The sequence below is a fragment of the Botrytis sinoallii genome (assembly GCF_014898435.1).
Source record: "Botrytis sinoallii strain Bc 23 chromosome Unknown BSIN_003, whole genome shotgun sequence".
Lineage (NCBI taxonomy): Eukaryota > Fungi > Ascomycota > Leotiomycetes > Helotiales > Sclerotiniaceae > Botrytis > Botrytis sinoallii.
The window spans coordinates 3,148,563-3,163,306 of NW_024066030.1; the positions used below are offsets into that span (position 1 = coordinate 3,148,563).

At 29.2% G+C, this 14,744-nt stretch overlaps 1 protein-coding gene across 1 annotated transcript; it reads right to left on the bottom strand.

Moving 5' to 3' along the window:
- Window positions 1-223: 223 nt before the first annotated feature.
- Window positions 224-1,236, bottom strand: EAF02_002536 (uncharacterized protein; the record flags this gene model as incomplete). The annotated part of the gene is made up of 3 exons (XM_038898584.1): window positions 224-1,071; window positions 1,129-1,178; window positions 1,223-1,236. The coding sequence occupies 3 exons, from the start codon at window positions 1,234-1,236 to the stop codon at window positions 224-226; spliced, it is 912 nt and encodes a 303-aa protein (XP_038762276.1).
- Window positions 1,237-14,744: the final 13,508 nt, after the last annotated feature.

A 14,744-nucleotide genomic window follows, 5' to 3' on the forward strand; every position in this document is an offset into this window, starting at 1 on the left:
ATAAAGCTTATATTGCCTTGCATTCCTTCGACTTTCCTATCAAATCATTGTTTCTGTTACAAAATTAAATCTGTTCTCGTATACAGGTCGTGTTTGCTCAAGTAGGGTCTCTGGCGGCTCACGAACAAGTCATGTCAAAAAGTAACGAGCAAAATTTTCATTTCCAAAATCTCTAATATCCTTCTTCTCTTCGACATTCTTGAATTTCATAGGTCGTGACTAGCTAAGCCAATCTAACAACCAATTTTTGCCCACTAACACTCTTCTTGCTAGAGTCCATTGCACTCTGTAAGTCACTGAGTCCACCTTCGACGATTTGAAGTCGAGGGCTTGGTACAATCGACCCTCTTTCTAAGGCAGACGGAAGGAATGTATGGAAGAGCCATGTTGAGATGTCCCTTCGTGTAGTCCAGATGTTCTCCCCGGACACGGATAGCAGCTGAATATCATCTGGCTTAGCCACGCTCTCTGGCCAGGGGAGCACGTGTGCCAGTTTGCTGCCCAGTCCTCCTGACCCAGAAAGCACCTTGCTAACGGCCGAAAGAGTTTTCTCTTCGGAAATGACGTCCAAAGCATGGCAGATAGGTTGCCCTTTACTTTTAGCCGCATCAATGATGTCTTTAACAACTGTCGGGGAACTATAATCGAAGAGCGTAGTTGCACCGAGCGACTTCAGATAAGAATGTTGGGCTGGGCTAGCGACGGCATATACGTCATAACCTGCTAGACGCGCAAGCTGAATAGCCATAGAACCAAGACCAGAAGCACCACCCCAGATGAGGACTGAAGCAGAGCCGTTCGGTAGCAGCCCAGGAGCTGGGCGGAGAAGGCCGAGATCACTGAAAAGTGCGATACTGGAAGTCGCGACAGCCATAGGTAGCATCGCACCATGCTCAAAATCGATATTGTCAGGTATCTTGGCCGCAGATGTGACAGGAACTATGGTGTATGTCTGGAAGGCAGAGTTGTCCAGCTTTCCAGACAAAAAGCCGTCTGCGAAGCCGATGACACGGTCTCCTTTCTTGAAGATCGTGACATCAGAGCCAATGGCTTCTACAACACCACTCACGTCTAGTAAGAAGAATACAGATTAAAATGTCTTCTTGTTCTCGAGCGAAGGATTCTTACCATTGCCAAGAATTGTCGGATAGGAGGGAATTGCAAATCCCCAGTCCCGCCTTTTCCAATCAACTGGATTAACAGCAATCGCATGATTGCGAACCAATATCTCTCCATTGCTTGGGCTTGGGATTGGGCGAGATTCGATAGTCAAAGGGGTCGCAATGGCTGGCAGAAACGCTGCCAGATTTTGTGGCTGCTGTTCAGTTGGGCGCCGATCACACAACAAATTTCGAAGGAAACTTTTTCTTCGAAATACAACTCGTTCGCGATCGATTTAGATCATAATTATTAAACCAAATTGATTGCAATTGCCCCCCAGTGATTCTGACCAATAGTTGTTGTGCTATTATTGTCAGTATTCCGAACACAAAACATATACGAAAATTCGCGTAAAATTTTTTTACTTCGAATTATTAGAATAAGAATAAGATTCTCAATATGAGCTCTCTTAACAATCCATCAACATTTAGGGATACAGCTATAATGGAGGCTCCTTCTGAAGCTTTCATTATACTAAACACTTATCCTATTGTTGTTCTAGGTATTCCAATACCTTCAAGCCCTCCCCCGCCTTCTGAAAACCCTTAATTCGAAATCTCTAGTTCTATTCTATCAATTAATTAGTTAGTTAGTTTTGGAAAAAGATTTGAAAATTCAATCTATTTAGTAACCTCTTTATTACTCAAGATATAATCAATACTACCTATATATTTAATCAGAATAAGAACGGGGCTTTACAATACCCCTTAGCAATCAGAATAAATAACCTAGAATCCAAAACAATCCAAATACATTCAAAAAAACTATTTTGAAAGCTAGAGATCTTATAATACTAACTTCCTCTTTCTTTCAATTACACAAAGAATAATTCAAGCTCTTAGATCTTCTAAAGATCTTTAGAGAATATATTAAAAAGAGAAAGCTTATTATAGCTTCGAATATAATTATCTTTTAAATCACTTATTTGAAAACCGCTATATGCAAAATCGAATCACAAGCGAAAGCATTAGTTAAATCTCTTTTGCCTATTATTACTACTACTATTATATTGAAACTAATATACATTAATATTTTAAAAAAAGAAGAATGGAATTTAGTCTCCAAAGAGAAAAACATTATATCTATAATATAAAAAAGAAATCTAATCTCATTCAAAAACGAATTATTTTAATCAAGCTAGATTTTCTAAATCCTATTTCCTTTTCCCCTCTAATTATCCGAAACAAAATAAATGAAGCTTTTCAAAAGATCGGAATCAAAGGGCTAGTTATTGCAATAACAACTATATTCTTTAATAATAATATCATTATTACAACAAATGATCCCTTTATATTACAATTCTTATTGGAGAAGTATTACGCTAAAAGTGATATCACCGATAGCATTAAGCTAATTGGGTTTATATAGGCATATTCTCTCGTGACAAGAAGAAAGCGATTTAGAATAATATTATCAAATTCGAAAGAATCCAAAAGGATTAATATTTATTTATTTATAGTGATTAACGTCTTGTAGAGGACCTCCCTAGGGGTATGAAAGACGTGGCTAGATCTAGAGTTACAAATACAGAAAAGCACTGATGCGCACGCTAATAAAACCTCATAGGGTAAACCCAGTTCCTTCTATATATCCTAAACAAGCCAATATAATATTCACAAATAGGGCCGTTTGATCGGCCCTATATTCCTAACGCTTCCTGCTACTCGTAAAGAGGAGCACTCTGATTATACAATTACTCCTACCATAAAACCATATATAGACAGGAGCAATGTGTACAAGTATATTGCTTCAAAGAAGCAGATGTATATATAATGGTACTCCATAGGAGCAGAGGATTCGGCTATTGGGCCGCTCGAAAGGAGCAGCCGGAACGATGGTTCCGCTGAGTAGCGGAGTGGCGCATAGACGCAGTAATAGCAGCTGGAAGGGGAATCAGTTCTCCCTCAGCATTCGATTGATCGCTTTTGCGGCCCATAATAGAAAGCTCTATTAGGGTTAGCGGTGGATTGTCGGAGCTCAATGGAGCTGTATCAAGAGATCCACACTAAGGTGGCCTATAAGGCGGCATATAGGGTGGATCCATGTGGATCAGATCGCTATAGCCTTAAGTCGTAGAACAGTGGGAGAGTGACCCGATCACTCTACCACTGAACCAGCCGGGCTCCTTGCGGAGGACAATGGTCTTTTTGTCTCCAAAAGGATTAAGAATAGCACAAAATCATTATTCACAAAATCCTAATTAAAGAATTCTCAAATATAAAAGGAATGGATCTTATACTTAACAAAATCAAAACCTTTAATCCAAACTTCAAGTCTATAAAAACCCCCTTTTGGCTTATACCCGCCTTTAAAAGAGCTTATCAATAAGAGAATACTATCATTATTATTTTTGCTATAAAATCAGAAGTAGAATTATTATTCGAAAGTGATTATATATTACTAAAAGTAATATAAGAATAAACAATTCTATAAATCAAAATCAACTATAGAATAGTAAAAATATCAAGGATTTGGGTAGTAGAATGTGTTATTATAAAAAAAATCCTTTTTATGAATTATATGGAGATAAGTATATTATATTAGTATACTTGTGTATAATATATAATATTAAAGAAAAGTTCTATCAATACTTAAAAATAAAATACTCGAATTGTTAAGAGAATTATATAGCAAAATTCAAAAATATACAAAACCTATCAGGTTATTTAACAAAATCGAATACTATTCATTTATAAATTATACTAATATTCGAATTCTTCAAATAAATCTCAATCAAAGTTATAAGCTATAGAAAACATTTTATAATTTATAATAAAACTTAATATTAATCTTATTATAATTCAAGAATCTTAGATTATTAAAAACAGAATTGATTATTTAAATTCAAGATTTATTATATACTCCAATTTCATATAAATATTATCAAAACTCAATTCTAATTACTAACTATATATACTACTATATATATCAAAACTCTTTAAACTATAATTAATCTAGCTGTTTGATTTTCCAATAGATTGCTGATATAGAGATTTTCGATTACAAAATAGAAATAAAACCTTTCAAATCATCAATATATATAACAAAGCTAATTAAGTTAAAAAAAAAAGATTTCATAATCGAAAAGTACTTATATAATATATCTATTATATAAAAAACCATTCTTTTAGGCAACTTCAATGCTTATCACCTATAATAGAATTCTGTTTTTGAAGAAAAGTAAAAAACACTAATTAATTAGCTAAATGGTTGAAGATCAGATCTTATTCTTTTAAACGAACCCGGAATTAGTATTTTCTATTAATTAATCTCCTTAATCCAAATATTTTTGATTTAATGCTAGTATTAAGGAAATCTTTTCTCAAATTCATAATTAACAAATGCTTTCAGATATAGGATCTGATTATATAGGAATTGTCACGGCGCCAAGTACTCTACCACTAAGCTACGTAACCCAAAAGGGTATAAGTAGTTGATCAACATCAAACCTACTAAGTAGAGTTATAACCAATCCGTGATAGGAATATTATTCGAATTAAAAGGAAAAGAAGATCTAAGTATTTCTAATACTGGATTGATAGTTAGATATAATATTAAGTTAGCGAATTGAGAAAAGTTCGAATTAATATTCAAATCGAAATTCTTATATTCCTTTATTCTATTTAATTTAAAATTAATTATTTCAACTAAAAAGGATTCCTTAAACCTTTTGAAAGATAAAGATAATTATTATCTAATTTTAAATCAAGTAGTAAGCAAACTTATTAGGATTATTTAAAAAGTAATAGAAAGGTGTATATCTAAAATTGTTTTAATTAAAAGGGTTAAATTATATGATATCTGAATTGAAAGATTTTTGAAAAGAGTTAAGAGAAGTAAAGTAAAGAATTGAATCAGATTTAGAGAATATAGCTTTAAGGAAGGATATCGAATTGTTAGAAACAAATATTTTTAGGTTATTAAAATAGTAAAAAAGGATTATTGGAATAAGTTTTTAGAAAAAAAGGATATAAGATAATTTTCAAAGCACTAGTTTATATTAAGACTTTCAAGATTAAAGGATATTGAATATTGTAATAAAAACTTTTTTAAAGAAAAATACTTTGTTTCAGATTAACTTTATTCTTATCCTTTTTTATTATCTTAAAACTATAATAGGAAGGGTATAAACAATTAAGTAATAGGAATAGCCTAATCTCATTCAAATCGAATTAAGCAATATCTATTCAATCAAAATCTAAAGAAAAACTTTGGTCTAGATGGGAATTATTTAAAAGATTATTATAAGGTTTATAAAGCAATCCTACAAATCTTTTTTATTTTTTTAATAAACTTATTAATTTAGAATATTATTTAAAATATTGGAAATAAGCTATAAAAGTTATTCTGAAAAAGCTTTCAAATTAGATTATTTCTTTTCAAAAGTATATAGAATAATTATATTTTAATTGTTTGGGTAAAATAAATAAAAGGATTTTAATTTAATGATTAGAAATTTTAGTGGAAATAATTTATTTCTTTTATAAGAATTAAATAGAAAAATATTAAAAGAAATCAGTAATCAATACTGTATTTTTATTGATTATAGAAATCGAAAAAAACAAGCAAATTAATAAAAAGACCTTAATATTATTTTTAAATATAAAAGAGTATTCGATTATATTTTCAAGAAATCGATTATTAGATATTTGTAAGAAACTAAAAACTATTTACAAATCTGATAGCCTGAATAGTCTTATTTCTTTAACAAAAATAATTGAAATTATTTTTTAATAATCAATCAAATCTTTCAAATTAATTTTAATGAAATATTATAAGCAGTCCGATTTCTTTAATTCTTTTCTTTATATATATTAGAAAGCTCTTTTTATTCAATTCGATTAAGTTTCTTTTTTATATAAATAATATTACTTTAATTATATATTATTTTATATAGAAAAAGAATATCAAACTTTAAAAAGAATTATAAAACAATCTATAAATTTCAATTTTTAGAAATACAATTCAATTTGATTTAATAAAAACAAAGCTAATATACTTTTCATTATTCAAATTGATAAAAAAAATATTCAATTATACTATTTAATTTGAAAATAATTATACCCCATTTCTCATTAGATAGCTGGAAATATAATTCGATCCGAATCTCAAAGTTGATTAATATATTAATATTCAAATCATATAAGCAAAAAAGTCTTTCATCGAATAGCTCGATTAGCTAATATCACAAAGAAGCCTTAATCCTAAAGCCCTTAAACAATTATATATAATATATATAATTAGTATAACTGATTATAAATTAATGATTTTAATAGAAAAATCAAATTCATTTCAAGAATATGATGTTAATTGCTTCAAAACCTAGTTTTTCAAAAGATATTAAAATTTTTTAAAACAGCCTCAATCCTTTTAATAGAAATAGAAGCAGGTTTAAAGCCTTCAAAAATTCAATGAAATTTAAATATTAGGCAATACATATTTCATCTAACTAACTCTCACCAAACCATTCAATCAATATCAAAAAAGAAATATCAGCTCAATATCAAATCGATTTGGAAGTAATCCCTACTCCTCAAGAAATGATATAAATCAATTTAATTTGATAAAATTAAAGGATTAATAAATCAGAATCTCAATCCTATTCATTTAAAAAAATTATTTATTTCAACTTCCCTCTATAAAAAAAGAAAAAACTCCCTTCAAAAATTAATATAGTAATTTATCAAAAAAAGATACTACTATTCTTTATAATATTGTTTTCAATTACAAAATAAAATATTACCTACATTTATACTAATACCTCTTCTACTAAAAAAGAAATAGATATAAATATAAATATAAATATAATATAATTAAACAATCAAATTTCATATCAATAACAATTGAATATTAATAGTAATCAATTAATATATAATAAAAAGCTTTATAGAGTTACTAAAACTATTAAATATGCTAGTATAATTACCTATATTGATAACAAATTCAAAATATATTCAAATAATCAAACTGATTTATATTACTTAAAAACATTATCAAACCACCCTGAATAAATCTATCAGATTTGAGTAATCAAAACAGCGGAAATTATTAAAGCAAAAGAAACTGAAATATCTTTAAATTGAATTCTAGGATATACTTTAGTAAAAGGAAATGAATTAGTAAATAAATTAGTAAAGAAAGCAACCATAATATATTCTATTTTAAATAAAACAAGTTTTAGACTTTTAAATATAATAATTAAAGAGTATAATTCAGATTAATAGCTTTTTACTCTCAATCAATATAAACTCAAATTAAATCAATTCTTTTTAATCTATTCAAACTATTTTTATAAAAAATAGAATCGAAGATTAAGCTATCAAGCAAAACTAAATGAAACACTGCTAGCATATATTTTCAATTCAAATTAGATTATGAATATATCAAATCTTATTTATATCGATTCAAACTCTCTGATAACAAATATATATATAATAATATTAAGGCTCCACAACACCTCCTTATTAGTTATTCTATATACAAAGCAAAAAGAAAAGAAATATTCAAGAATATACTACTATCTAAAATCATTATATAGTTCCTACTCCATACAAAAGTAGGTATTGAATTAGCTATTAAATTCATCAATATCACCAAAATCGCTATAAGAACATAACGCCTAGCCAGAACTCTTATATAAGATGAAATAGAGAAAGGAATAGTAATAAAAAAGAAAAGAGGAGAAGAGAATGAAGAAGAAGTAATTAGGGAAATAAGAGAGAGCTTTGATTTCCTTACAATTTCTTGATTTTCACAATTTTCTTATTATATGCAATGCGTATAATAAACGGGCACTATTCCCCAGCATTTGTTTTCACTTCCCTAAATCGTATATATCCATTTGTATAGAACAAAAAGTTATCCACTAGAGCCTCTAAAGGCCTAGCCGTCCTATATAGTCTTAGACTGAAGGTGGACGTAAATGAAATCAATCAATCAATCAATCTATATACTTCTCATTGTCTTTTTCGGTTCCGAAGTATGGTTTGATGGGCTATACAAACAATGCCCAAATGCAGGCTATATTCCAATCGATATCAAGATCAAGAAATATATCGATCTAGTCAACAAAACGATTTACAATATAATACGGGGAGCTTTATCTGTTTATAAGATAATCCCGATAACCACATTTTTTGTAAAAGCTGATCTTCTAATTAGAATTGTTGTATTAGAGTAAGCCAAACTGAGATTTGTGTTTCAACTTTAGATAGTGGATATACAATATCTACTTATAAATCGATTAAAGCTATACATCAAGAAGAAAGGATAAGATATAGGTACTTTAAAAGATTTCAATACAAAACTGTAAAGAATAGGATAAGTGATCCCTGTCACCAAGCGCTTCAGATTTTTACAATCTCACTTCTTTTTTAAATATTATACTGATCTAATGAATAATATAAACAAAAAGGACACCACAAAAGTATTCAAGGAATGGTGGGATTTAATCCCTTAAGAAAACTATTCTATATTTTCAGACAGATCTGAACAATACGATGAACATAGTTACTGCATAGGGTATAGCTTTGCAATCTATTGTAACAAGCAACAGATCGATAATGGCTATAGCTGTATACACGAATAGTCGTATGTTTTTGATACTAAGGCAATCAGCGTGTAGCGGGGATTAGAACGCTTTCTGAGCATTATTGATTGCTTTTATCAGGAACGAATATGGTTATGTATTGATAGCATCTTAGTAATTTGGGGAATGTGAGGAAGCGCTGTTGCCTTTTTTCAATGGGTATATTACAAGTGCTATCAAGCGATGCAATATTATGATATTGTAATCAAGTAGTTCCTTGGGTATATTGAAATTGAGGGTAACAAGGCAGCCAATCGCTTTGCTGATTAGAATATAACTGGGCTGCTTGACTCTAGCCTATCCTGCCTCCCTATAGTCAACAGCTTCCACTTTATTCTATATACTAAATATCAATGTTCTGAGAATAAATAATAAAAGAAAAAAAGAGGTCTAATTTCCGAAATGTACAATACATGGAAATCGGTATATGATATCTCGGAGCTGAAAAGTTTTAAGCTTTTTTGTAGGGTATTGTGACGATCTGGCCTCAGGCCTAGATTAGTCATCTATTTGCCCCATCTGGCAGGTCAAATCTCGCTTCACTTTTGGTCCCCTCTTAATCCCCTTTTGGTCCTCTCCGGATTTATAAAAGCCTCTTATAGGTTTATCTTTTGTATAATAATTTGTTATTCTCTAATATCAATAATTGATTTATTTACTATTATATCATAAACCTATTATTGTTATATTATAACAAATTCTTAATATTTTTATAAAAAATAAAATATTTTCCTGAAAAGATCAAAATATTTATTTATAATTATACTCTTTAAATCACTAAATTATCTATAAAGAATAGAATATCCATTTATATTATATTCTTCTAAATCCCTAAATGAAAATAGATATTACACTCAAATTATACTTTTGAAATCATTAAATGAAAAAGCAAAAGATCTTATTATTCTATTATTATTAAATTTATAATACCTCCTCACTGTATATCAATATATTAATAATTTGAGGAAAATTAAGATTCAAATTAGTAATTTCATTAAGAACAAAAGATTGATACAGGAAATGTATTATATAAGGATAACAAAAAGATAAAATCCAATCACCCCAACCCTCCTTCTCCAGATTTATCAAAACAGAATCTCTTGAATCTCTTCAATGCCAATATAATAGTAATGGTTAGATTTCAAAAGCTATTTTTGGAATAACTGTTGGAATAAGAAACGTACAGTAGAAGCTATTATCGCTCAAAAGCAGTTGGATAGGCTACAGCATCGAACTTATTGGATTCCTATCTACAATACAAAAATGCCTTCAAAAATCCTACAGGAATTTTTTCTTCAGTTGAAATACGTAATGGTTCTGTAGCCTTCCTTACTCTCAAAACAAGGTTGAGTATTAGAATAAAAGATTTGGAACCTTTAAATAATAGGGTTAACCCTATATTCGAAGTATGGAGATTATTTGTTAAAAGTAAATTCTTAAATAATATTGATTATTATTTAAATAAAGACTTACAAATAAAAATAATCTTTAAATAAACTATTAGTAAGACATAAAGATATCTAAAGCTTAAAATATTATACAAAGATTTCTAAACCTTCGAAAATACTCTAAACTATCTTGAAGACATATACCTAATATCCAACCACTTGAAACTAGTAATTGAGGAATTTAGGAACTTGAGAATAGGACTCTCTACATTCCATTAATTCTATACTCAGTTCCTAGAACTGACTGCAGAATCAGATCAGTCTAAAGAGAACCTTTATAAAGAACTAGCTACAAAGATATTCCTACCATTAAAAAATACAACCATTACTACTATAAATAGTTATCCTGAATTTCAAAGATATATTTCTCATCTAATCAATATAAACGTAAGAATGTGAGCTAACTATCTAAGAAGCTTGATAATATCAAAACAGATATTCTGATACTCAGAGAAATTACTTTTAAATTCTTTACGATTTGGTGAGATGCTAAACTAAGAGAAAACCATTCTTATTAGATTTATTAGGAAGAGTTTTACAATTCCCGGAGTTTTACCTAATCGGAAATCTCATTTCTCTAAAGCTTCAGGAAAATGCTTTATATATAACGCTTCTAATTAAAATAAAAATCACAAGTACTTAATAAAGATTAATAAAATTAACAAAATAAAAGAAAGCCTCCTCATTCAGAACAATTAATTAGATTTGGAATAAATCTCTGATTCTGATTTATGCGAATCGGGAAAAAATTAGTTTTTGGAAAAGTCTTTATTCAAGGATTTCAATATACAAAGAATATTGATCTTAGAAGTTTTATGGAAAATAACAGTTTTGTTATTATCTACTATTTACAAACTCATAGCTTCCAAATCCGCTATTATATTTTGATAGATATTAGTGCTAGTACTTATTTTCTTATTAACATTTGGTTTGTATAACAAATTTCCAAATGCATAAGTACCCCTATACTTACCTTAGATTGTTATATTGATATTTAAGGTTACAACAAATAGTTAGGGGTCTTTATTACTCAAGTTATATGTTTAATTTTATAATTAGATAGTAGAATCTTTCTTTAAGCATTATTCTTATTGATTAATATGAAAAGAGATATAATCTTAGATAATAAATAGTTTCGATCTTATGATATTATTCCTTGATTCTATAATCATATCCTTATATAGCCTGTTAACCTATCAGTTATACCTAGTTTCTCTAATGGAATCAATATCTTTTATAATTCTTTGGAAACCCTTAAAACCTGTAATTATGAAGAGTATTAAGTGGATGCTGATTGAAAAGATTAATTTTTTGATATCAATTTTATTAACCTTTCTTTTATATCTTGAGCCAAATTCATTAATTGATATAATTGGGATATTAGAAATAACCTTAGGAAGATGGAAAGATTAATCAAACAATATAAGAATAAAGAAATTTCGATTCCCTTTAAGGGCATTAAAACTAACATTTTGATTTTCTTCGTAGATATCAATTTTTTATTTATTTATTTATTTATATTAATTAACGTCTGTTTTGGACCTCCCTAAGGGTATTTAGATGTGCTAAGATAAGGAACTATTTGAGCGGCATGATCGTCGCAACCGAATTTAGCAATTTAACTTCAATGCCAGGGGCTATTCGCTCCTCTGCAAATGCGATCCACTTCTATTTCCAGAAGGGAATATCTGATCCGGGTTATTGTTGAGGTAGAGCTTGGTTTCTAAGTAGATAAACTTGTTGTAGACTTCGATCCCTATAATAGAAAAGAAAAAGCAAGAATGAATTGCTATTTGTTTAGCCGAACAGCAGGGCTCTTGTATTATATATTAGATTTGCAGTTTTTAGAGGTGTAATGTATTCGAGTGATTAATTGAGTAATGAGTTTATAAGAGATAGACAGTAAGCTTTGTTGAAAAGATTGTTGCTTTTTAAGGGTCCTTTAGTAGTTAGGATAGATCTGAATGTAGAACTCTGAATCGATGATTAGCTGAATGAGCTTGTTAGGTGTATATAAGAGTTTCTTGATATATGTGATCGCCTGCTTGTTAGATTGCATTTCTACAGGGGCAAGGGGCCAGTCTGAATGCTTTACAGAAATAAATTATATTATAATTACTTTCTAGAATATATTATAATACAAAGTAGGTTCGCTATATCTACAGACACTTTCCCAGCTCACTTATGATAAAGCCATTAGTACTAGGCTTCTATAGAATCTTTTGATTATGTTAAACTATTTATTATATAATTATCTTCAGAAATTCCGGCCAGAACCAAAACCATTTCTTTACATCTTTATTCCTGTTTGCTCCTTAAGCCTATTTGATATCTCTATTATACCCTCTACCCTATAGTATCCGATTATAGATTGATACACATATCTGTCCTCTCGAATTATATAGATAGTGTTGCTGTTACTGTTATTATATGCTATGCTTCACGATTAGTAGCTGTTTTGTATTACCTTACTGGATCTTTCCTATATAACAAAACCGACTATATCTCGCAGGCTTGTTATTTCAAACCCTTAACCAGGCAGCCCTTTTATAATATTTCCAATTTACTAACTAAAGCTCTACTTGTAAAATCCATTCCCCTAATGTATAATTTGTAGTCGAAAGTAGAGCGCTAGGAGTGCGTTGTATATGTATATTGTAGAATTGGCTTTTGCTTGAGATCCTTTGTTGCTGTAATATCGATTGAGCATTGTCGAGTGTGGTTTGCTAAAAGTATTCTTTTTATATCGGAACTCCTTTGCTGTTATATTGTTCCCGCGTACTCGAAGATAAGATACTAAAAACATTCTTTCTCCTACTTTATATATGCTTTTGCCAGCCCTAGTAGATACTATCCTAGTCTTTATATATTTTCTATTATTCCTCTTATTATTTGTAAATATCCGATCCAGTATATCTACAGATCATATATATTGTTAGGTTGTGAAAATTCTGTACACTAATGCTCTAGAAATGTTCTATCGATTTTCGTTTGTCAAGTTAAGGATATCAGTTTTGTTCTTAATACAGGCTTTAGTTAGATTCAGCTATATTATAAAAGCTTTATTATCTGCTGTTTTAAGGGCTAATTCTATTTCGCAGATATTTTGTTGTGATATACTCTAGCTCTGCTTTTTATATAGATTTGTAAAGGTATAGTTTTGCATCAATCCTATTCTTATCTCTCTTCCATCATTAAATGGTTTTCATTTTCGTTTTGTTGGTAGTCCTCTGTTCCGAGTATCTTTGTGATTACCTTTTGGTGATCAGCTGTGTGTACCTTCGCTCCCAATACGGCCTCCGATTAGTGTACAACCACCACCCGGCTCCAGCTGACTCTACTTAGCTCTCCGATCGCACGATCGAAGGTTCGTAGGATACACCACGTACAGGTGAGAGTCATCGTATCCCTTCGTAGATATCAAGATTGTTATTCTTAATCATATTCTTATCAATTCTGATCCTTTTGAATCTCCTCTATATAACTCAATAGATATCACTGCTATTATTACTAAAGCCTTTAAGATATATACTCGTTGTTTCAATAATATGGTTTTTGGAATTAGTATATATAAAGTCGATGATATTTTTAAAGATTGTATAGGAAATATAGAATCTACTGAAGTCGAAGAACTCCATTCTCGGATTCCTGCTATCTATTATAATTGAATTAATATCTTCTTTAAAACTATATCTAATAAGCTATTTAAACATACTTTTTATAATCATTATATTGAAATACTAAAAAATATAACCTTAAAAACAAGTTCAATCTATAATATATCGATTAAAGAATTCTTAGTTATTAAGGAATATATTATAAATAACTTAAAAAAAGGTTTTATAAAAGCTAGTTCCTTTTTATTTACAGTGTTAGTTCTATTTATGGCTAAGCCTAATAAAGGACTACAATTCTATATAGATTATCGATGTTTTAATACTATTACCAAAAGAGATAAATACCCTTTATTATTTATTAACAAAATATTAGCTTATATCTCTAAAACTAAGATCTTCACCAAATTTAATATCCGCCAAGCCTTTCATCAAATTCGAATACACCCTGATTCAAAAGATCTTATTATATTTCGTATACGGTATAACATATATAAATATAAGGTCTTACCTTTCGGTTTGATTAATAGTCTGGTTATTTATTAAAGATACATAAATAATATCTTGTTCAATCTCCTCGATATTATTTATACCACTTACTTAAACGACATCCTTATTTACTTAGAAAACAAAGAAAAGTATAAGTAATATATCATCCAAGTCCTAAATCACTTATAAAAAGTTAGTTTTCAAGCTGATATAAATAAATATAAATTTGAAATTATTAGAATCAAATATTTAGGTTTTATTATTAATACCAATAATATAGAAGTCGATCCTGAAAAGATTGAGGTTATTAAGGAATGAAAGTTACTAACTAATATTCAAAAAATACAATCCTTTTTCGAATTCTGTAACTTCTACTATTGGTTTATTCAAAACTTTGGTAGGATTGCTAAATCTTTTGTTTAGTTAATTAAAAAGATATTAAGT